The sequence below is a fragment of the Calypte anna genome, chromosome 1 (genome assembly GCF_003957555.1).
Source record: "Calypte anna isolate BGI_N300 chromosome 1, bCalAnn1_v1.p, whole genome shotgun sequence".
Lineage (NCBI taxonomy): Eukaryota > Metazoa > Chordata > Aves > Apodiformes > Trochilidae > Calypte > Calypte anna.
In genome coordinates, this window is record NC_044244.1 from 179164069 (window position 1) to 179186180 (window position 22112).

Consider the following 22112-nt stretch of genomic DNA (forward strand, 5'->3'; position numbering starts at 1 on the left):
AATTGCTCTATTATCACTACTTAAGCACAAGTGAACCAGTAAGGGTAAGAACGCGTAAGGTCTATCACCTAACAAATTAAAGGTGAGCAAAGCAAAGGACAACAACTGGAAGGATACAAGTAACCAGTAGGAACAGTAGGGCTTTTTTTCTGTTAGGCTGTTTCTAGCTCATAAGGTGTTAGTTTATAGTGAATGATTTCTGCTATGGCCCTTAGTGCACAACTCCTCTTTTAAGCCTATCACAACTTTCAAATACATTCCAGTTCTCCAGGCAAGTCCAGTCCTCTGGAGTGAAATGTCAGTGTCCTTTTGCTTGACAATAGTTTTCTTAAAAGAGTTGGCAATATGGAAACTTTCAGCTTATACAGATTCCTCATTTTCTACTGTATTTTTTTTTAAAAAAAAGGTATTTAATAGAAACACAGCCCAAGTATTTTGTAGCCAAGCGACATGGTAAAGAAAATCTAGCAGCACAAAGTAGAAGAAAAAACCCCAAACCACTGTTGTGCATTTGTTTAGCAGTATTTTATACTCACATGTCAGTCACAACTTGGACTCTCTGTACCCAAAAGCCACAGCAGTCAGCATGTATTTATACCATAGAAGTAGTGCTAATGCATCTATTCCCAGAATTAGCTGGTTTGTTGCATGAGATAAATGTAAACTAATATTTTCAGACAGAACACAGAGGAAAAGCATGTTAATAAATTAATAATTTAGAATTGTCACACATTTTTGTAATTAGAAAGTGTCTTAAGAATCTTAAAAAAAAAAAAAAACAACCCAAAAACCAGCTTGAAAGCTGTAACTACTACTCCTTTTTTCAGATTATCCCCAAACACAATGAGGCAAAAGTTAACTGAAAATGTATTTTGCAGCCTTGCAGCAATGTATGCAATACTGGAATAATTTTGATCAATCTAATGGCTAAGTTAAGTAAGAATTTGCAAACCCAGTTCCTACAAAGAACAAATAATTGCTTATAGTCCCTGCAAGATTGGGCTAGAGGGCTAGCCACATTAGTAAGTACACATAAGAAAAAAATTATAGGAAATAGTATTTATTCAGTACAGGTCAATGATTAGCCCCTTCTCTGTAACTCAGGAATTTCAAGTTCACTTTAATCTAGTGTAATTGAGCTAACCAGCTCTTACATTAAAAAGTAATGATTAAGTTAAATTTCTTGCAGACATTCTGTACCTAAAACAAACATGCAGTATGCCTCTGGCAAAGAAGGATACTAATTATAGGATTGACTCATAAGATGAAAGGTTGCACAAGTTACTACTAGAAACAAAAGTATGGTAAACTGGTTTGGAAAAACATTGAAATTCTCATACTCCACAGTTAAGACAAGAATTTCATTTTCTAACTCTACTTAGCAGTGTCAAGAAACAAAACTAAATATGATTGCTAACTGCAGATTCTTGTTCAAATTTTAGATGAACAAGCTAAAAGTGAAGTACAGTCTTCATCATTCTATATACAGGAATATTTTAGCCTGAGAAAAAAGTGAGGTCTCTAAGCGAATTTTTACTATGCAAAACTAATAATTTGTCACTCCTAGCTCCTAAATGTATATTTAAGGATTATTGCATTGTCAGGCCATGAATCCCTAAGTTCACTCTTACACATTCCCTGATTTAAAAGGAGTCATAAAAGAAAAATCACTGGACAAATGTGGGATGTAGGATATGCAAGTTCAAAAGTAGTTTCCTATTTCAAACTGAAGGTTTCACAAGGACTAGCAGATAAGAGTTGTCAGATTTGAACTGAATAAAGATACAAAATCTATCCATTATGATATACTGATTCAATTTAACCTTTTGACTGCCAGATGGATACCACTTATGTAAACTCCTGTTAACAGTTCCATGAGCTTATGATGTGATTAATGAAATAAATGAAATTTGATTCAATTTATTTTAAAGTCACGTGTTGACATTTCCATTTTCATTTACTGAATGTCATAAACAAATAGCTTTGAAAAACAACATTTCTGTTCTTAATTTGTTCTATCATCTCCATTTGTATGATGGAAGCCATTTACATGACATCTGCTCACTCTGAAAATAATTTTAACACTTACATTGCTAGCAGCTTTCTAAGTAGGTACTACTAATATCGATGTTCTAGATTTTATATTTGAGCAGATGATTTTTAAAACTTACAGACTTCTAGTATTCAGATTTTCCTGTTCCTCCTCCAATCATAGTAAGCAAGTACTTTCAGGATGTTCAGAAATGTTTCAGGTCCAGAGGAGGGCAACCAGGCTGGTGAAGGGACTCGAACACAGACCCTGTGAGGAGAGGCTGAGGGAGCTGGGGCTGTTCAGCCCGGAGAAGAGGAGGCTCAGGGGAGACCTCATCGCTCTCTACAACTACCTGAAAGGGGGGTGTAGCCAGGTGGGGGTTGGTCTTGTGCCAAACGACTTTCAACAAGACAAGAGGGCATGGTCTTAAGTTGTGCCAGGGGAAGTTTAGGTTAGATATTAGAAAGAATTTCTTTACGAAGAGAGTGATCAGGCATTGGAATGGGCTGCCCAGGGAAGTAGTGGATTCTCCATCCCTGGATGTATTTAAAAAGAGACTGGATGTGGCACTCAGTGCCATAGTCTAGAAACCGCAACGGTGGTTCAAGGGTTGGACTCGATGATCTCTGAGGTCCCTTCCAACCCAGCCAATTCTATGATTCTATGAAATTACCATTTATTTTACATTATTTTCCTTTCTGTAGACTTTCTGTTGTTGATGAATATGGTAAGAACCTATGCTGGATCCATCTCAGTATGTGCACTAATGTAACTCCTGTTCACTACTAGATCACTTGTTGCTGTAAGAATCAGAAGTCTTCTTGTCTGAGGTCTCTGTTACTCTGCCAGCATGGACAGAATTAGTTATCAGGGACAAATAGATTTAAAGAGGATAATAAATTACAACAGTATTATTGTACATACTGTGTTCACTTAGGAAACCAAACTGAAGAAGACATAATTCTAATCTTGTCATGTATCCTATGATGTTTGCAGTAACACTTAAATTTACATTTCTGAAATTATTTTTAGCAGACAAAAATGAAAGCTGTCACACCTAAGGGCCACTGGTATGATTCAGCTTGCTTCAAATATGTAATAGTTAAAAACAATTAAAGACAAATTATCTGTTCTCAGAAACCTGGCCTTCAGTGGCTAGGAAGAAAAAAGGAGTTTCCTCCCAAAGAATGCTGAATTTTCCAAGAAGGAAAATTCTTTCACCGATCCAGAGACTAGTATGATGCAGGAATTGAAGAAATGAACCATGTGCTCAAAGATAAATACCAAACACACTGACAGGTGTTCCCTCTACAAGCAAAATTCAGCCCAATCCAAATCTAGAATTGAAATGGCAATGATACAAAATGATAGGCAACATATGGCATAAAAAAGTCCACTTCCCATCAATAGCCTCTTAATGCCTCAGGAATGTCTGTGAAGGTCAATCAGCACAAGAACAGGACACATGTCCAAAAATTCTGGACAAAGAAACTTTATGGCAGCATATCCCATCTGTGTTACTTCACAGGTTTGCACAATGTAACAGCAGGACATAACTAGAAAGGGTTGTTTTGGTTTGGTATTTTTTCTCTATTAGAAGAGCTACAGCATTCCTTCATCTGTCAGCTTGGAACTGAAGCAGAGATCTTCATGAGTTTCTGCCATAAGAGTAAAATGCAAACTCTTAACTAGTACCAGTGTATTGTTAAAATAGGTATTCTACCTCCTCATTTATCACTTAACAGCACCAACAGCACTTTTTGCATAAAATGTATATATATATGACTGCCTTTACATTGAAGAAAAAAGTATTCCAGACCCACATAAAAACTCTTAACCTTTATATTTGCCAGGACAAAGTGAGGTTTCAATAGTTTACTTACTGAAAGATGGATGGTTTTCACTCTTGGTGTATCAGTTTGGGCTTCCTTCTTCCATTAAGTACTACCTCAGACAGATTTTTGCATACAAAAGAAGTTCTTTGCTATGGAACTTTATATCTACATTTTGATCCAGAATAAAGTTTCATAATCCAACTCACACAGCCTTAATTATGGTAACATGTTTGCAATCACTCTAACATAACACAATTTGCCAGAAGAAAAACCAGATACTATAATTATCATATGTAATAAAAGGAAAGCCTTAACTTCTTGAAAAATAGCACACAGAAAAGGAGGATTCAAAGCACATCCTTCTGTAGGGCCTTCATAAAGAAATACTACCAAAATATATGCATTAAATCCAAATTTTGTTTGGCTTTGCACTGTTACTGCAAGGTCTCTGTTAGTGAACCATACCTTCATCTTGTATATATGGAGACATCATAGCACAGATTGTCCAGAGATGGGCAACAGACTGATTTGCTTGTAAATCCTGACCATTTCAGTGCCAGCTGGGCACATAGCTGCTTGATGTTGAAACATTTTGGGATGACCACTAAAGAATACGGAGAACCTCCTAGGTGCCTCCTTAAATTCCAATTCCATTACCTCTTGGATTGACTGTCATTAGAGAACAGGGTCTGTATCCTCTGATTAGAGATCTATAGGGAGTATCTTGCCCAGTTCATCTGTTTCCTTCAATGGCAAGTGACTCGCAATCCTTTTAGCCTATCTAGAGCTGCAATGTATCTGAGCTACCCAAACCCAGAATCAATGGAATATTCCTGTAAATCATGGTCTAGGAACGGTTGTACATACCTTGGGCTTTTAAGTGTTAGCACAGTTAGGTATCTGTCAAGCAGGACAGCTGGTGATGCAATTTTGGAGCCAGGATCCTGGGCGTACGTGTATAGTTAAGCCTTAAATACTTCTCAATACTTGACAAGGCTAATGCTGCCTATACTGTAGTATATTTCTAAAGCATACACTACAAGCCAAGTTTTTTTAGTTTATAGCTTGATCTGTGTTACCTGAAACATGCTTAGTGAAATAAATTTTCACTGTGCAAAGAAATCTAAGTTAGATTTGAAGTAACAGATACAAAATAAGTGACTTTGCTTACCGCCATTATAAGAGTTTTAATGAAGATTTGGAAATTCCAAACACTAATTAGAACTGCTGAAGTTGTTTAGGTTACTGTTCTTTTACTCTAGACTCAAATGATAAACCTTTCATAGCATAGCAGACGTGTTACACTGAGTACTCCTGTTCTACAGAAGTTACTAGTAAGTTAATAAATTCATTAGGAAAGCCCTCACACCTGCAGCTTTGCAGCACTAAGCTACATCACATGCCGTTGGAAATCTTTCTGATAGAACATATTTTCCCCTGTAAAAAGTAAACTGCACATAACACAATATTTAAGGATAGTATAAGAAAGTGGACAAAAGTCCAGCAGCTTAGACTGACTGGAAGGTTCGAGAGATCTGGCCTCCAAGTTTTGATTCCTTGGCAAAGTGGCTGGCTGGTTACAAAAAAAATTATGTTTGGTTTGGGAATAGCACCTCCTCACAATGTTCTTTCAACATTTATAAGCTCAATTTTCTTCTACGGAAAATTTGTTGGTTTGCTGGGTGTGTCCACCCCTCCTCCCCCTCTTGTTTTGGCATACTCAGTAATTTGGTCTATCAACCATGATACAAATTCAGTGATAACAAGATACGTAATGAAATATTAGTGTAGACACAGAAATCAAAGGTACAGACTACAGGAACTAGTGAAAGCAAGCTGGGAATGCTCATGTAAAAAAGACTATTTTGAGCTAGGAAAAGAGAAAGTTTTAGAACATGACTAAACTGTACAAGGAATCTAAATTTCCTCTTCATTAATTTTTCAGAAATTTTATAACTGATTTTCTTGGCAACATCTCTGGTATTAATAGAAGAAAAAACCTGCCCCCTGTTTGCTTGCAACTTTTCATTTTAGAAGGAGAGCCCAGCATGTAAAGCAATTTGAGAGCAGAAAGAAAAGGAGCTGTTTCAATCTTTCCCCAGGGGGTCAGAAGCATCACAATTGCCAAGGGCAAAGAATTGAACACATTTAGGTTTTCTAGGTTAATTCCCTTTGATCTGTGATGACTGAAAAAAATAATATTGTAATATAACTTTACAAGACATGAATAGCAATTCTCATGCCTCTGAAACACCTAGTCAAATTTGTTTCAGGTTTCCTGAAGATAAGCAATTCTACCATCAGGTCACATATGGAAAATATCAGACTGTCTTATTACATTTTTACAGAAGTGTACATTTCTGTCATGAGATGCCAGAAAGCTAATTTCTCTGTAATAAAACAGTACTGATATTTGTAAGCTAGTGATGCTATTAGCTGTATTTAAATTAGCTGTCACTCCTTAAGACTTTTGTGAAAGGTTTATACAATATTCCAGCTGCTTTCTATCACAGTGTCCAAAATGGTAAAGAGGATTATGAGAGATGCTGTGTGGTTACTGCAAATCAGAAAAAATCCTGAAATAAGATGGGCATATATGTTGGAAAGGAATCAAATAATTAGGATTGGTTTCACTTTTTATATACGTTTAGCTACCAGTTACCTCATACACATATACACCTTCAAAGACTACTTTGCATTAGTAATAAAGTTTGTTATATAAAGTAACCAAATGAAAATTACATAAAAACTTAACAGCTTAAAAAACATTATCTGGAGTCTGACAGCTTTCAAGTAACAAAATACTGTAAACAGAAAGAAGAAAGTGACACCAGTAAGTTAAAATTCCACCATGTAAACAGAGGAACTAATGTGGAACTGAAAGTCATCCAAAAATTCCTCTCAAGTTAAAATGCTACATTTTTGTTTAATGAAATAATGCAAAAAAAAAACCCCAAAACAAACCAACCCAAAAAAATCCAGCAAGGCTGCAACAGTGGGAATTTTTCTCTTTTGCCACCAGCAAATGTGTTTTACAGAATACACACGTAGCCAGCAAGCTTCCAGCCCCCTCCTTACTTTCAATCATGTCTTTTGTCACCTTACAGTAATTCCCTGCAGATTTCTAGTATTTCATTGGCTTTGCTCTGAAGTATTGTCCTTGCATACTGCAAATACCCTTTAGAATCACAGGAAAGTTTAAATAATCACAGATCCTAATTTTGTAAGTGTAAATAAGAAGATTTATACCAAATCTTACTTCTCCTTTACTAGATACTTTTAACACCAGGAAGACTGAAATAGCACCACACATTTTATCCCTTAAACAGCAACTTTCATTAATGAAACAACATACCATATAGATTTAAAGAGGGAGATTCAGCTACAGTCTAAGACATTGGCATTTAATTCTCAGAGAAACAATTCTGTTAACATACAGAAGCAAACTAATTTTTGAAAAATACAGAAATAAGAAAACCGTAAAGGAAGCTCTGTGATCAGTCTTAGTGGAAATAGTCAAAGAGATGCAGAACTTCCTTAAACAAACAAAATTTAAGGCAGGTAACATATGAAAATGAAAATTTTCACGTGTAAATTTAGTATTTTTACTATCATATGCTACAAGTATTTGTTTCAACAAGCATACTCTTCACTTGTGTTCCCCACCTAAGCAAAAACTGTTTATTGCCTAGTTTGAGATATTTTTTAATATTTGAAACCACTACCACTGAAATCAGTATCTCAAAACACAGCTCATGACAAAATGTAGCAATTTTACTCCCAAGTGCAGGTTTATTTCAAATGCCCTTAATGTTACAATCCAGCTGTAGATACTTCCTCTGCTGTGACTTTCTCAACAAAACATTTCTGCTTCATTGAAGCAAAGAATGCATTTATTTCCTGGAACATGTAGAAGCTGGCTTCCCAAGCTCCACATGAATGGTTTATCATCCCAGTCCTGTCCCTCTTCCCATGCTCATTGCTTTATATCATGATGACAAGCAGAAATAGTCCTGGAGAAGGAAAAATTAGTTTGACTGGACATACTGTGCTATTATTATTATTATTTAATATGGCAGTGCAGATAATTAAAAAAAAAAAAAAGACTAATCTCTTCCTTTGGTGGTGGTTTGGCTGTAAAATGCTTTGGTTGCCTAGGTCTTCATTTCATCTCAACTCCCACAGTTTATTCAAATTTAAAATTTAACTATTTCTACAGCCACATTCTAGGCTGACTTTGCACATAACAGAGGAACACGCTGGCTGCAGGCTAGTCCAGAAAGGAATAGTCATGTGGAAGTGTTAGGAACTATTTTTTAATACAGTCCCAAAAAATTCAATGTCACAGGTCACAATCCTCTTTTCTAGTGGACTGAACAATACAACAGGAACCATGTGGAAGAACAGCTGACATAGAATTATTTTATCAGCTTCGCTTGAATTGTCATCTACCATTGTCTTATGACTGAAAGAAGATGAAGAGTATAGTTTCTAATGTTTTTTTAGTTTATTTGATATGACAGGCTATCTAAAAATATAATCAAAATTACGCTTGATCAAAGAAAGCAATGATATCTGTGGAACATCTACTCTTTATCCCACCCAGCCTTTACCACATCTATCCTTCAGCTGTGCCACCACAAGTATTTCGGGGGTTAAACTTCTCAGTTTTAAAAGTAACCTTAAGGTTTAGTGTAATTCTTTTTATAATGATCTCTTTACTGAAAAGTTTCAATAACAGTTGAAGCATAACCATTGGGCAGCACAACACTGGCCTGAGCTGACTGGAGAAAACTCTGCAATCCTAAGTTGGTGCTGAGAAAAAAAGAACTGAATTGTATCTATGTCACACTTTGTGTGCTGAACAGATACCATTGTGGGACATCCTATGGTACCTTCCATTTAAGAAATTACACCTTTGATTGATTGGGTTTTGACTCTATTTTCCACTTCAAAGGAGTCTTTTTCTGTCATTCAGTTGAGAAAAAATTGTCTTCAGGTGAGAAATATGTCTTTGGTTTAGAAAGTGAGCATAGTAATTTTAAAAACATGCTTTAATTTCTAATCTAATGTTTAGATGCTGACCCTATGTATAGGATTGCTATTTACAGTTTATTCACCTGAACTAAGAAAATTAAAATATAACTGTATCAGTGTGTATTTACTTTTTTGACATCCTAAAAATACACATAAGTCATTGTGTCCTCTTAAAGTTTACACAAAGGTGGTGATAGCAATTCTCCTGCCCTGTAGTACTCTCTTTACTTGTTCATTACAGAATCCTTTCAACTTTGCCTCTAGCAATTCACAGACTCATTTTTCCATGAGTAAATATTTAAACCAGATCTGTTTTAAAATGTCTACAGAAAGAAAGAAGATAAAAGCAAGTATTTAGATTTATAGCTAACTGGGTAATAATCAACTGCTACTAGAGCTGAAAGAGCTTCATCCATGTCTCAGCTTTACCATGAACCTTTAGTGCAGGTAGGGGGCTGTGAGCCTTTGTGCCCTTATGATAATGCTCTTAAGCAAACAAAAGATTGCCACACACCTCACAGGACAATTAATTCATTGACACGGGACATTTAAACTTTTCCTTTTCATCTGTAATATAAGAGCTGCACTAATATTTGACTTTCTGTTGTTTCACAGTGGAAAGAGAAGGATAAGAAAAGCAGAGAATTAGAACTTAAGTCCTCTGACCATTGAGAACTTGCCTCATACACCTAAAGGTCTGTCTCCATTTAACTTAAACATCTGAACTATAAAAATATATTAATTACTGAAATAAACAGCTAACATTTTCAGCACTGGGTGGAAATACTTGTTTTTGCAAAGCATTATTTAGACTTCCTTGCAGAATCATGTTTTTGACTTATGCTTAAAACTGGGATATTTGCATCTTTTTGATGCTATTGTAGGAATCACTTCCTAGGCTGCCCTGGGGAAGGCATGGACACTCTCCTAAACCGAGACAGCTTGTAATTGACCTGAAGAATCAATACACAAATTCCAAACAAAAGCCTTTGGAAAACCACAGTGAAATGTTAATTGTACTCTGTGGTAGCATTTCTTTGTTATTTAAGTTATTTTTTATTGACTGATTAGTATATAAACAAAGAACATTTTAATGATTTCAAACTTTCTATTACTGTTTCTGTTAAAGATGGAAATATCATAATTTGCCACTAGAAATATGAAAATACTTGTTAACACCTCTGCTGTTATTTAGTCAAAACATTTTGTGTCATAGCCATGATACTAGGGAACAAAAAAATGCAGCAATCTGGATTTCCCATTGCAGCTTCTTATCGAGAAAATGCTTTTCTCCACTGGAGTGCCAGTTGCCCATTTAGTAGTAGCTTCCTAACATTTCAGTTTAGGACCCAAGCTCAAGCTCAATTAGAAAGGCCAAATCACTAGAAAAAAGATTTTCTATACTACAAAGATAGTTAAAATTTTTTTAAATTTACTTTCTAGGCTTACATTATACAGTGGAAGGAGTAATTCCTACAAACACTAACTCAAATTTTTTTTAAAATAGAAATCTGATTTACTAGTTTTCAATGTTACAATCTTTCATGATAAAAAAATAAATTCTGATTCAGAGGTATGTAATGAAATTCAAACCATAAGACAAATGCAGGAGAAGCCACATTTATAACACCTTCTAGTATTAACGATATTATTTTATGATATGTATAAAAAATACTGAGAATCTAGTTTACTAAGTTTATTTTCCAAAAGGCACTATAACCAAACCAAGAAAGACTTTCTCCCTTGAAAATTACTGTCCAAGCAATATATGAAATGCTGAAGAATTATAATTTCATTAAATCTAACAATATATTAAACTACTTAAAAGTATAATTTTAACAAACGGAGGAGTTTATGTAGTGATATTTTAATTTAGCACAATTAAATGTTTACAAAAAACAGTGTGTCCTTATTAAACTAGTGTGAAGTAAAGCATTTCAGGAAACTGACAATTCATTCTTTCTGTAGATAATTGTTTCTGTTTGGAACAAGGGAAAAAAATCTCCCAAACCATAACTTCCCTCTTACAGAAATAGACAAGTAAACCCAAGGTTTTCCACAAGATTTTTTTGAAACAATTATATTTTTCATATTACAAAATATACACTAATCAATGCAACAAGAATAATTTAATCCTTTGATTAGATTAAAAAACTTGATGGGATGTAGAATCATATACTATATATAGCATATATAGACTCATAGTAGTCTCATATCAGTTCTCTGCTTTTAATGAGTTTAATCCTCTCCTTGGCCAAAAACAAATAGAGAAACTGATTACTCATTTCCTTCTTACTGTATACAGCAGTATAAAGATATTTATCTATATTGTTCTCTCTCGTTGTAACCTTTACACAAAAGTTATTTTTAAAGGTAAATAAATTACCTCTTTGGGGTGTCAGAAAAGAATTCATATTCACTGAGGTCTATCTGATAGCAGGCAGAGGGTTTAGAAAAAGTACCTTTCTTTTGTCATCAACACAAACCAGAACTTTAATATGACAAGATCAGAAATGGACTGGAGATTCCCTTATCATGTGGTAAGATGGGAATGTTTACCCTCAAGTGACTGCTTATAGAGGGAATTTTGCAATTTCAACTGGACCTGCTGAAATATATTAACAAAATAATATACTAACAAGGAAATGAGCCTTTAAAAGAATTCTTCATAACTGTGACTTTTGTTTTAAAGCTTTCTAGTTAAAAAAGAAAACATTCTAAATCAAAAAAGTTAATCCCACTCTAAAAGAAGGAAAAGAGCACTTACAGTGAGGCTCATAGGGAGGAGGAGGATCACCACAAGGAACACACTCCATGTCTTGAAACCCTCCAAGCTTTGTTTTCCTATAAAATCTAGAAGACAAAGGAATGAAAAAAACAGTTGATCAAATCCAGTCATTTTTCCTCACAAACTTAACCAGGTCTTTTAACAAAATCCTCTAACTGCAGACTTCTGTCAATCTATGTCCCAATACAAACTACTAGGAAATAGCAGAAAATAAAAGTAAGCAAAAGCACAGTAGATATTAATAGTACAGCAGTAGCTCTAGAGTACCTTGAAAAATTCTAAGTCTATTAGTCCAACTGCATAATCACTATAATATTATATTCACAAATGAAATAAACAATTCTGCAGATTTCAGAAGAAATCAATATCCTGTTTCACATAGATCACAACATACAAGTATGAAGAACCCAATCTTATTTACACCTTAAAAAAAATATCAAACAAGATTAATCTACCTAAGTCTCCCAAAAGAAACAAGATATTACAAGGTAATTATCACCACTAAGAATACATAATGAACCAGACATCAGTGCTTTTCACTTAAAATCCCTAAGATACCCTCTTACTCGGAGAAGGAAAAGTCACTCATAAATTAGTTCATTTCTGTACTTGTACAGAAGGACATGCCCCTCAAAATATTTTAATATGCAGTGTGATAAGATGTTCAGAAAACAAGATAATAACAGTAAAAACGTTTTTTTAGAACTTTACTGTAACAAACCCACAATTTCTTTCTGACTGTCATTCAGTAAGATCTTCACCTCCAACCAAAATCACAACATGCATGGGCTCTAAAGACAAATTATCAAAGTGACATGAGTCCCAATGTACATTATCCAATTCCTCACTTAGTTTTCATATTCTTATTTAAACATGTAATTTAAAAATTCTAAATATAAGTACTTCAAAGTGTGACAAAAAAAAAAGGTATCACAAACAGAAGTATCATCTAGTTTAGATAAATAACAGCAGAGGCCACAAACAGCAACAGATGAATGATAAAATAAAACTCTAAAGCAAACTAACCAGCCAGCTACTTATTCCTAAAGAAATTAATGCAAAATAATAAAAAAAAGGAGAAAGGAGAAAGGAGAAAGGAGAAAGGAGAAAGGAGAAAGGAGAAAGGAGAAAGGAGAAAGGAGAAAGGAGAAAGGAGAAAGGAGAAAGGAGAAAGGAGAAAGGAGAAAGGAGAAAGGAGAAAGGAGAAAGGAGAAAGGAGAAAGGAGAAAGGAGAAAGGAGAAAGGAGAAAGGAGAAAGGAGAAAGGAGAAAGGAGAAAGGAGAAAGGAGAAAGGAGAAAGGAGAAAGGAGAAAGGAGAAAGGAGAAAAGTCTGTCATGCCCAAGCAGGCATTTTACTCTAAAGATCCTTCAGGAACCTTACTATTGAGCTTGTGTTTGAAAAGTTTACTGACTACAGTCTGAGGCAGAAGCCTACACTCCTAAAACAGGGAACAACAGTAACACCAAATGACAAAACAGAAGTTTAGAATGTTGTATATCAATTTTTTATGAGAAATGAAATCCTCTAAAGAACTTGCCTATAATGGCTCCTTAATCAAGCAGGTCTGTTTTTCTTTTAATCAGTCATGAGTACACATGCTACAATCAATAGCTGTGGTCTGTTCAAGATGAGTACATGAACTGTTTTCCTGTAGTGGTAGTGGGACATTAAATAAAAGGTACTAACTCTACTGATTGGATACTGCTGGCAGTGCATTTGCTGTTAAAGTGTGGACACTGTATCAGCTAAAGCAAACAGCTTTCCAACTGCTCAAGAAACTCAGGCTTTAACAATGTGAACAGAGAGGGATTCATAGGCTGCAAGACCCCAGAGGCTGCTGTGATCATTTACTCTGAACGAAATGTGTTAATATTTGTTTTTAACTCTCATTCCCTCTGTAGCATTTTGAAGCTGAACAATGGGAATGGCATGTTGAAAACTGGTGCACAACAGAAATAAATATGATTACTGAGAGGTAAAACATTAGCTAAATCATTTGGTTTGGCTAGCTATATCCTCCATGTGCTTAGGAAGCAGCTAAAGTGATGGAGAGGTATGAGTGGTGGCATGTTCTACTGCTGTATTACACAAAAAGTCCAGACTAGATGACCTCTGAATCCTCTATGACTCCCTCCCTCTTCATGTTTCCAGCTTTGTTGTCACTAAAAGGACATCACGGCAACAGCTCTTTTTTTTAACAAGTATTCAACTTGTGTATCTAGAATGCATTCTAGACTACAATACTGAGAAGCATTCCCAGGTCCCTCAGTTTAGATTTAGCCTTAATTCATGCTCTATTCTGGCTTCTCTTTTTTCCTTTCTCATCTTCCAAAATTTGGCTTACATTGCTTACACACAAGAAGAAACTTTTCTCCCTACTGACAAAAGAAAGAGCCCTGCCATATATGCAGTAAGAGCATAAATTAATCTACCATGTGGCTGCAGGTAGTATCTGAAGTGGCTGTGAGTAACACCCAACACCTGTGGCTGCACCTCCTCACACTGTGACTTAAAATATTAGTTACCAAAGCTTTAGTGTTTTTTTTAACTAAAAGACCTCACTTCTAGCTTGAAACAAGTAACTGTAGGGGCTTCAGTGTTCAGGTATTTGATTAAAAAAACAACAAAAAAAGGACATATATACATAGAGGTCTGAGATATATAGGAACCAAATGAACATACCATCTCTGAAATATACACCATGAAAATACAAAGGCTGTTACAAAGGCAAATCAGTTCTCAGCCTACTCTGAAACTACTAATCCATAGTTCAAAAAAGCATCAGAAATGCCTTTTAACAGATCCATGTCAGGTATTTACAATAGTGAAACTTGGGCAAAATGTAAATAATAGCCTTTTAGAGATCATAATACTAGCAACAGAGATCTGAGAAGACTGAAAAACAAACTAAGGCCTTGATTTGTAACAGTAGTTTCAGTGAGTCTCCACACAGTTATAATTTGTTCCAAAACAATTCTTTTATATCCATTTATGATTCTCAGCCAGGATCATGCTCTATACATTTCTGAACATGGTGAAGGAAATTCAGGAACATAAACCACAGCCACTACTTTTGACTTAAATACATATGTGTATGAAAATTACTAAACATTGACCTCAGGAGGGGAAAATAAGCAACCAAATAATGTGATCAGTCTTCAAGAAGGTTACTGTATTAGGTTTCCAAATGTTTAATTCTTTATACAATAAAGTAAGTCACCAGTAACACTCAATACTTTGAAGTATTTTGCTCAGGTGCTATATAGACAATACTCTCACAGATCAGTTGGGTAATCAAACCATTTTTTTAGATGAGATAATTAAGACTGCAGTTCTAAAATTATGTGCTAAAATCATACAGCAATTGATTATAAGGTCAAGATTAGAACCTAGGACCTTCATACATACATAAAGCATACAATCACTTACCTGGAAAACACAAACAAGCAAATATTAATGCAAACTAGTTTTTAATTTGTTCAAGTCTCATTTTTAAAAATGGACTTACCCAGGCAAACAGTCTCCACATATTGCATTGCTGGTTGCAGAACAGTTGGCCTTCTGGAACCTGTTAACTAATGCACAATCCAGACAAGGCTTGCACTTCTGAAAGCCCCAGTCTTCCTTGAATCTGTTTGGCCTGCATGTCATGCACTGTGCATCCTCCCCATATCCAAATCCACATTCCTGTAGGAATTAACAAGCAATAGCAAGCTATTCAGTCACTGAAAGCATGAACAAGAATGCTGGGATAAAATGAAGACCTAGTGTAATTATTACTGAGAATAGGTCTTTCTAGAGACAAAAGCAATCCTTTCAGCAAGTTCAAATGTGTCTTCCACTGCTAATAATCTCCCTTACTTGTATAAGTAATACTTAGTCATTCACTTTATTCAAGAAACCACTGTTCATTTGAATGATAAAGGGCTTCAAGGACTCCCACAGTTTCATTATTACTAGCTTATGGTAGAATTATTGAGCTGTCTGTTTTTTAATTAGGTCAGTCATGTGAAAGTGCAGAAACTGGGACAAGGGAAGTATAAAGGCACTTGCTCGGTTACAAAAACAGCAAAGAAGCACTTTGATATTAAGGTTCATAGCTAAGGTGAACAAAGTTAATTGCCAAAGAGAGTGCACTGATCTTCAAAGGCTTAGAATTTCTGTTACCAAATAAAACAGAGCTGGTTAATGACCAGTAGCTAGGCATGAAACATTGCTTAGTCACTAAGAATTCCAAAAACTCAACCCTCTCCAGTTCTAACAGTTCTTAAACTGCTGGAAAAGCTGAATAGCTATGTGGATCACAGAGAGGCACGGTATTTTACAATACAAGGAATACTGTTATGGTTTGTTATTTATCCAAAATTTAGCTGTTTAAATAAATATTTTATATTCGTTTGCAAAAGGACACCTAACATAACTGATAGGCTGCAAAGAGAAGCACTTCACCCAACAATTATGTTGGGGACTGAATTCTACAAACTTATTACCAAGAACTATCATTTTCATTTTTATGTCACTGTGAGAGCTAGCAAGTTAGTAAGATTTACTGCTCCCTTTCCTCATCTGAATATCCCCACAATTTTTTGCAGTTCTTTGGAGTTAGTTTTGATACATTAGTAATTTAACAAAATGGCATGAGAATACAATAAATTGCTAGAGACTTGCTGGGAAGAGTGTAGCTGAAAAATGCTCAATGTAGGGACCTCCTTGTCCAGGAAGTCTCAGTGGAAGGACAGGGCATCTTTCCCAGTGGGAAAATGAAAGGAAATTTTCATCTGGAGCAACTTAAGAAACGGTTTCCTCCACTTTCCTCCACAACACATGCATGTTCAATGCATATAAAAACAACCTTTTCCAAAATCACCACCTAAGCAAATCTGCTTTACAGAAAGCTTTGAACCTAAGAAACACATTCAGAACTCCCCAACATTTTGCATTGAGAAAACATCTATGGAACAAGCTCTGTGATTGCCAATATGTACTTCATATTGCTTCAGATACATTTTACTGGACATTCTAAGATTTTTCAATTTTCCATTTTGTTAAAAATAATCTTTACTGTCCTCTGAAGAAAAAGCACTCGAGTGCACAGAAAATGAACAAGGCTAAGAAAACAACTACAAATGCACACTAAAAATAGTATTGTTCCTGTGTCTTTAAAACATGGAATTAAAAAAATATATATAATTTTTGTTTTGTTTTTTAGCTGTAATGTATGCTATTCAGATTAGGAAGCAGTCAGACAGAACATTGCAGCAACAACAACAAAAAAGAAACTACAGTTTCATACACTGTCCTCCTGCAAGGGGACACTAACATTGACACAATATCGACATTAATAAAGCTGGTAAGCAAAAGAGGATACAAATGTTTCAGGTTTGTTTGTTTCATTTTTTTTCAGTGTTTACTTCAGGCACAGAACACTTTCTACCATTTTATGTCAAATGTACCCCTTTCTGATAGGAACCAACACCAAAACAATGGAGGTTCTAAAAGTTCTGTTTTATGTAATCTAATACCAACTGTGTTCAGATTTACACTCAATTTCATTAATGCAATTTTAAATCTCCATACAAAGTTCCATGATTATTACCAGGGACTGGAATCAGACTAACTTCTGCTAGAAGGTTTTGCTCCTCCTAAGCCTAAATAAACTTTTTCATTGAATCTCATTATTCCTCAACACATTCTTTCTAAATATCTACTTTTCCTGCTTTGATCATCCAAACAATACCCTTGCACAGTCAAACTGCATATGTTTTTATCTTTTGATAAATCACTTGGAATTAGTCTCTCTCAAGTCCTAGTAAACTTTCAAATATAAGGTTTAAATTAACTTAATTACAAGTTTTTCTTTCCAGACTACCTTTGAAGTTTTCAATTAAAAACAAGCAAACATCATAAAGTTAGAATTAAGTATCTTCCAACTCATTGGCCCAAACTACTTGAGTAAGTTGTTTCTACCTTTGTCAGATCTGCTTTGCTGTAGCTGGATGTATGGACACATCTTAGAAGTCCTTCACAATGTGGAATGGTTTACTTTAAAGCTATAAAAATAGTGTAGACAAGGTAAAGAAACCTTCAGCCCAAGGAATTTACAGTCTCCAAACTTTTCAAAGATGGCTTCTAAATCCTCGCCAGGAATTCTAGAGATACAATTCACAACCACACTCTATCTATGTGCTTTTTATGTTCATGTAATACTTGAGGTAGTTAACTGCCTGGTAGGTGCAAATAACTATTTAAGCTTGTAAACCAGGTAGAACTTCGAACAGATCTGTACTCATAATTAACCACATTCCCAAAACTGAAGGATATGATTTAGACAGTGGGTTCAAACCCTTTAGAATCTTGGACTTCACAATATAGCAGTCCAGCAAAGATAAAACCAATCAATGGTCATCTTTTATCAGTACACGTGTAAAACTGATTTGCACCAGTTTTCTTAGTTCTCTATTTACAAAGCTGTCAAGTTATATGGCTGGTGAGATCTGAATAGTTCCCAAGCCCTCTCACCCCTTCTACCCTTTCACCCATATTTTAAAAAGAGGGCTCATCTCCTGTGGCAGTTCACCTCGGGACTGCAGAAAACAACAATAAAACTTACAATTTGAATGAGATAAATTAAAAAAAATAAATAAATTAATCTTTGTTCCAGGAAAAAAAGGAACACACAAATACATGTAAATACATGCTATATTTATTTCTCTCACTGTGAAAGCACATTGTGAGTAACATTTCCATTATTCCCTTTCCAATTTCCCTTTTCAATGTTACCTACAATATAAATGCCCTTTCATTTCTAGATATGTTCATTATCACAGTATCATAACATTCCATGACCTTTTATGTATGTATACGCAGAACATTTTTGTTCAGAAGTGGCCTTCACTAGAGTATAAAGTGAAATGACTGGTCAAAGCCACCTAAGAAGCCCTAGCAAACTAGTAAACTAAACTCAGAGCTTTGTTTCAAACTGAAAATAATAAAAGCTTACAATAATAAAGATACCTCTTAAAGTATTACCTTGGCAGTGTTAACAGCTTCTTTTGTTACATGCTACACAAACACTGACTCAAAAAGGATGACTAAAACTATAGTAGACTAAAAAGGGTAAAGGAGTTACATGGTATGTTTTTTCTGTAGAAATTGAGTGCAATGCAGCAAGTAAATGAACAGTAAATTAGATTTTAAACATTCTTTCAATTAAAATAACCTCAAATTTCATTTAAGAAATACTTCCAGGCATTATTAAGATCATAATCTGCAAGTGCAGTTTAAAATTTGTTTCTAGTTCCACTGATTATCCACAACCTACATAAGTCCCTAGACAGTACAGCACAGAGAAGTTCTACTTAGGCCATGATGATTACAAGAATATTTGGGTATTCTCAAGAAAAAGCCTTCCAGTCATTAAGACATTTAAGACTTTTAATCATCATTGAGACTTTTAACTGATGTCAGGTCATATAACAGGTTGCAGCACTACACTGGTGCTAGGAAATTAACTTTTTAGTAATGCCTTTGAGTATATGGCCTTGTTGAATAGCATAAAGTTCTAGCTTCCAAAAGTTCAGTAGGCTGTGGATCAAGCTCATCTAGTCTCCAGTAACCATCTGTCTCTATAAGCAGAAGTCTCTGAGCAGGAGAAGCTGCCACACTATGCATTATGCAATATCCAACAAATGTCAGATTTAGCTGCTGTGGCAAAGTGCAAAGTTAGTGTCACAAAAGTTTCATGCTCACTAAGATTTGACATGCCTACATGCAGCATGTAGAAGACTGACCCAGAAGCATGTGTTAGCCTCCCCTTAGATGAGGTAGGGCAGGCTTTCTGCCCAGCAGCTTGAAGAGATAAAAAGTGACTGCTAACCATGGTAGCAGCTGCTCTTGGTAACTTCACAGGGACAAGATGTCAGACATGAGACACCACCTTTGATGTTCTGCATGACAACTGGTACATTCAGGAGTAAATTCAAACAGTACCTTCCTGTTTAACTCAATTCCTTTTCTGAGCCAACACGCAGGTCTCCTTTTCCTTCACCATATACCTGGAGCAAGGCAGCACCCTATGACACATAGCCCTGCCTGAGCAACCATCAGGCTGCTTCTGTCCCACAAGCTCTCTGTACAGCAGCAGGCTCTTGGTCACAGTATCTATCATATATTTGGTGGCAATGCTGGCTTAAGGTATTCTCTGCTTCTTCTTCCTTGTCATACATTGTCCTCAGCTATATGGATACAACTGCTGATAAGACTGAGATGTAAATTTGATCACAGGACTGCTCCAGGTTAAGAATCATCAGTTCAGTAATCTGTTCCACAGTACACATCTACTCTGTGCAAATCTACTCTATCAGCATAACTGCACAGGCAGGGCACTGTGGAAAGAACTTAGGATGCCAAAGCTGTCATTTCAGAGTTCCTGAACTACAACCTCAGATGTGATCTGTTGACAAAACAACCTAGAATTGCAGTAAAAATTTTAATTTGCAACTTAGCTTGATGAGGCTGAGATAAGGATTGCTTTTTCAAATATGACTAAAAATAATATAAGGAAACTATAGAGAGTTACAGAGGTGTTTTATTTTGGAAAAAAACCAAACTATGATGAAATGACTAGAAGGACTCTAATTTTTGTACTGGAACATTTTCAAGAAAAGGTTGAAGCTCAAAATAACCCAGTTTATTTTTTCTGCATTAATTGTGATTTATATCAATTTGAATCATAGAAAGGTTTTATTTGTACAAACACATCACTGGTAAAAAAAGACAAAAAAGGCTTTTACTGTCAAGCCACACCAGTGATTATTCAGGCACTGGCAACTTGAGACCACTTGAAGAATGGAAGATACTAAACCACTTGCCCATGCAGGGGGGTTGGAACTAGATGGTCTTTCAAGTCCCTTCCAGCCCTACCCATTCTATGATCCTCTGATTGTGTTTCATATTAAATAAATAATGCTGAGCCACATGAAGCAAACACATCCTTCTGAATTGGTCGCCCACCCCAGAAGACAGTCCCGCTTAAAAAAAACCAACACACTGAACAACAACAACAAAACCCCAAACAAAACCCACACACACTCAAAATCAAGCTTTTTCAGTAGTTCAAAGGCTTCATAAACATTACCAGGAACATATGTTTACGAGAAGAAAAGGATAAACAGATTTTTCTTTTTTTTTTTTTCTAGAGTTTACAAATAGAAGCAAACAGGAGAAACAGCTTTCAAACCCTTCCCCATCAATTCTAAATTGTTGATACTATAAGAAAGAAGGCTTTTTTAGTACGATATCTTAGAAGTACTTTATAAAAAATACAATTAACATAATGATCAACAGAATTTAGTTCTAAGTTAATGCAACACCTGCAGTGCTGCTGTTAGAACAGTTGACAGAGAACCAAAAAGCAGAAGCTGAAGGTATATTATTTTTCCAGCAAAGGCTGAATAGTCTAGATTCAATCTAACTACATGAAATAAGGCTCAACTTTGTTGTTCTGTGGGTTTTTTTGTAGTATTTTGTTTGGTTTGGGTTTTTTGTTGTTTTTTCTTCTTGGTTTTGGAGGCAGGCTTTTTTTGTTTGTGTGATTCATGCTATAAAGGGTGTCTGAAGTGGCATATCTCTGCAGACAGAAAGGTCAATCCAACAGACTGAGCATGAGTTTGCAACTAAAACTAAACACTCATCATAAAAAAGCCCAGGTTTGGAGCAACCTTGAAGGAACATCTGATCCAACATTCCACAGGACATGGAGCTTGAGCTGAGCTGATCTAGCACCCTGTCCAAATGCATCCTAAAAACTTCTAGCGATGGAGATTCTACCACATTTTCCAGTGTGTTTCCAGTGAATGATACTCCTCCCTGTTATTCAACTACAGCATAATTGTATCACTGCTTCCTCACACGTAAAAAAACCAAGCAAACAAAACTCCCCCTGGGTTGCAAATGACTTCAAGTATATCATTAAATCCCTTTTCCTTTTGTGTTTCCTTTGACTTAACATACTGTGTTGCTTCAAGCTGTAGTTTAGCAAAGCTGCTCTAAACCACATTTCAGCAAAAGCTGCAGCATCACATCCTTCACTATTCACAGAAAATGGTACCTATACAAAGGAAATAATGCTTCCACTCACATTTAAGTTTGGGCAAAATCTGTTCACTTACTTCAGTTCTGGTGCAGTGGAAAAAATAGTATTTGAAAGCCTATTCATGCCTGGAGAAGTAACTGCTTACGTGTTGAAACTAATTAAGCAACCATATTTTCAGAAAAAAATATTCCTAAAAATCAAGACTATCAGATTGTAAGCAAAGTACAGTCAAAGTAAAAGAAATTACCTGGATAGTGTACTATTGCAAATTGTAAACTATTTTAGCATTTCTTTATTAAACTGAAAAAACCCATGTATTTACTTAG

At 35.4% G+C, this 22112-nt stretch overlaps 1 protein-coding gene across 1 annotated transcript in view; it reads right to left on the reverse strand.

Annotated features, from left to right (window-relative positions):
• The window catches only part of TNFRSF19 (TNF receptor superfamily member 19), a 52316-nt gene that overhangs the window by 18467 nt on the left and 11737 nt on the right, over positions 1 to 22112 (reverse strand). The window contains exons 4-5 of the mRNA XM_030459509.1: positions 15202 to 15380; positions 11672 to 11757 (exon numbers count right to left, since the gene is read on the reverse strand). Of these exons, the coding sequence (XP_030315369.1) occupies positions 11672 to 11757; positions 15202 to 15380 (265 nt within the window). The remainder of the gene's footprint in view (positions 1 to 11671; positions 11758 to 15201; positions 15381 to 22112) is intronic.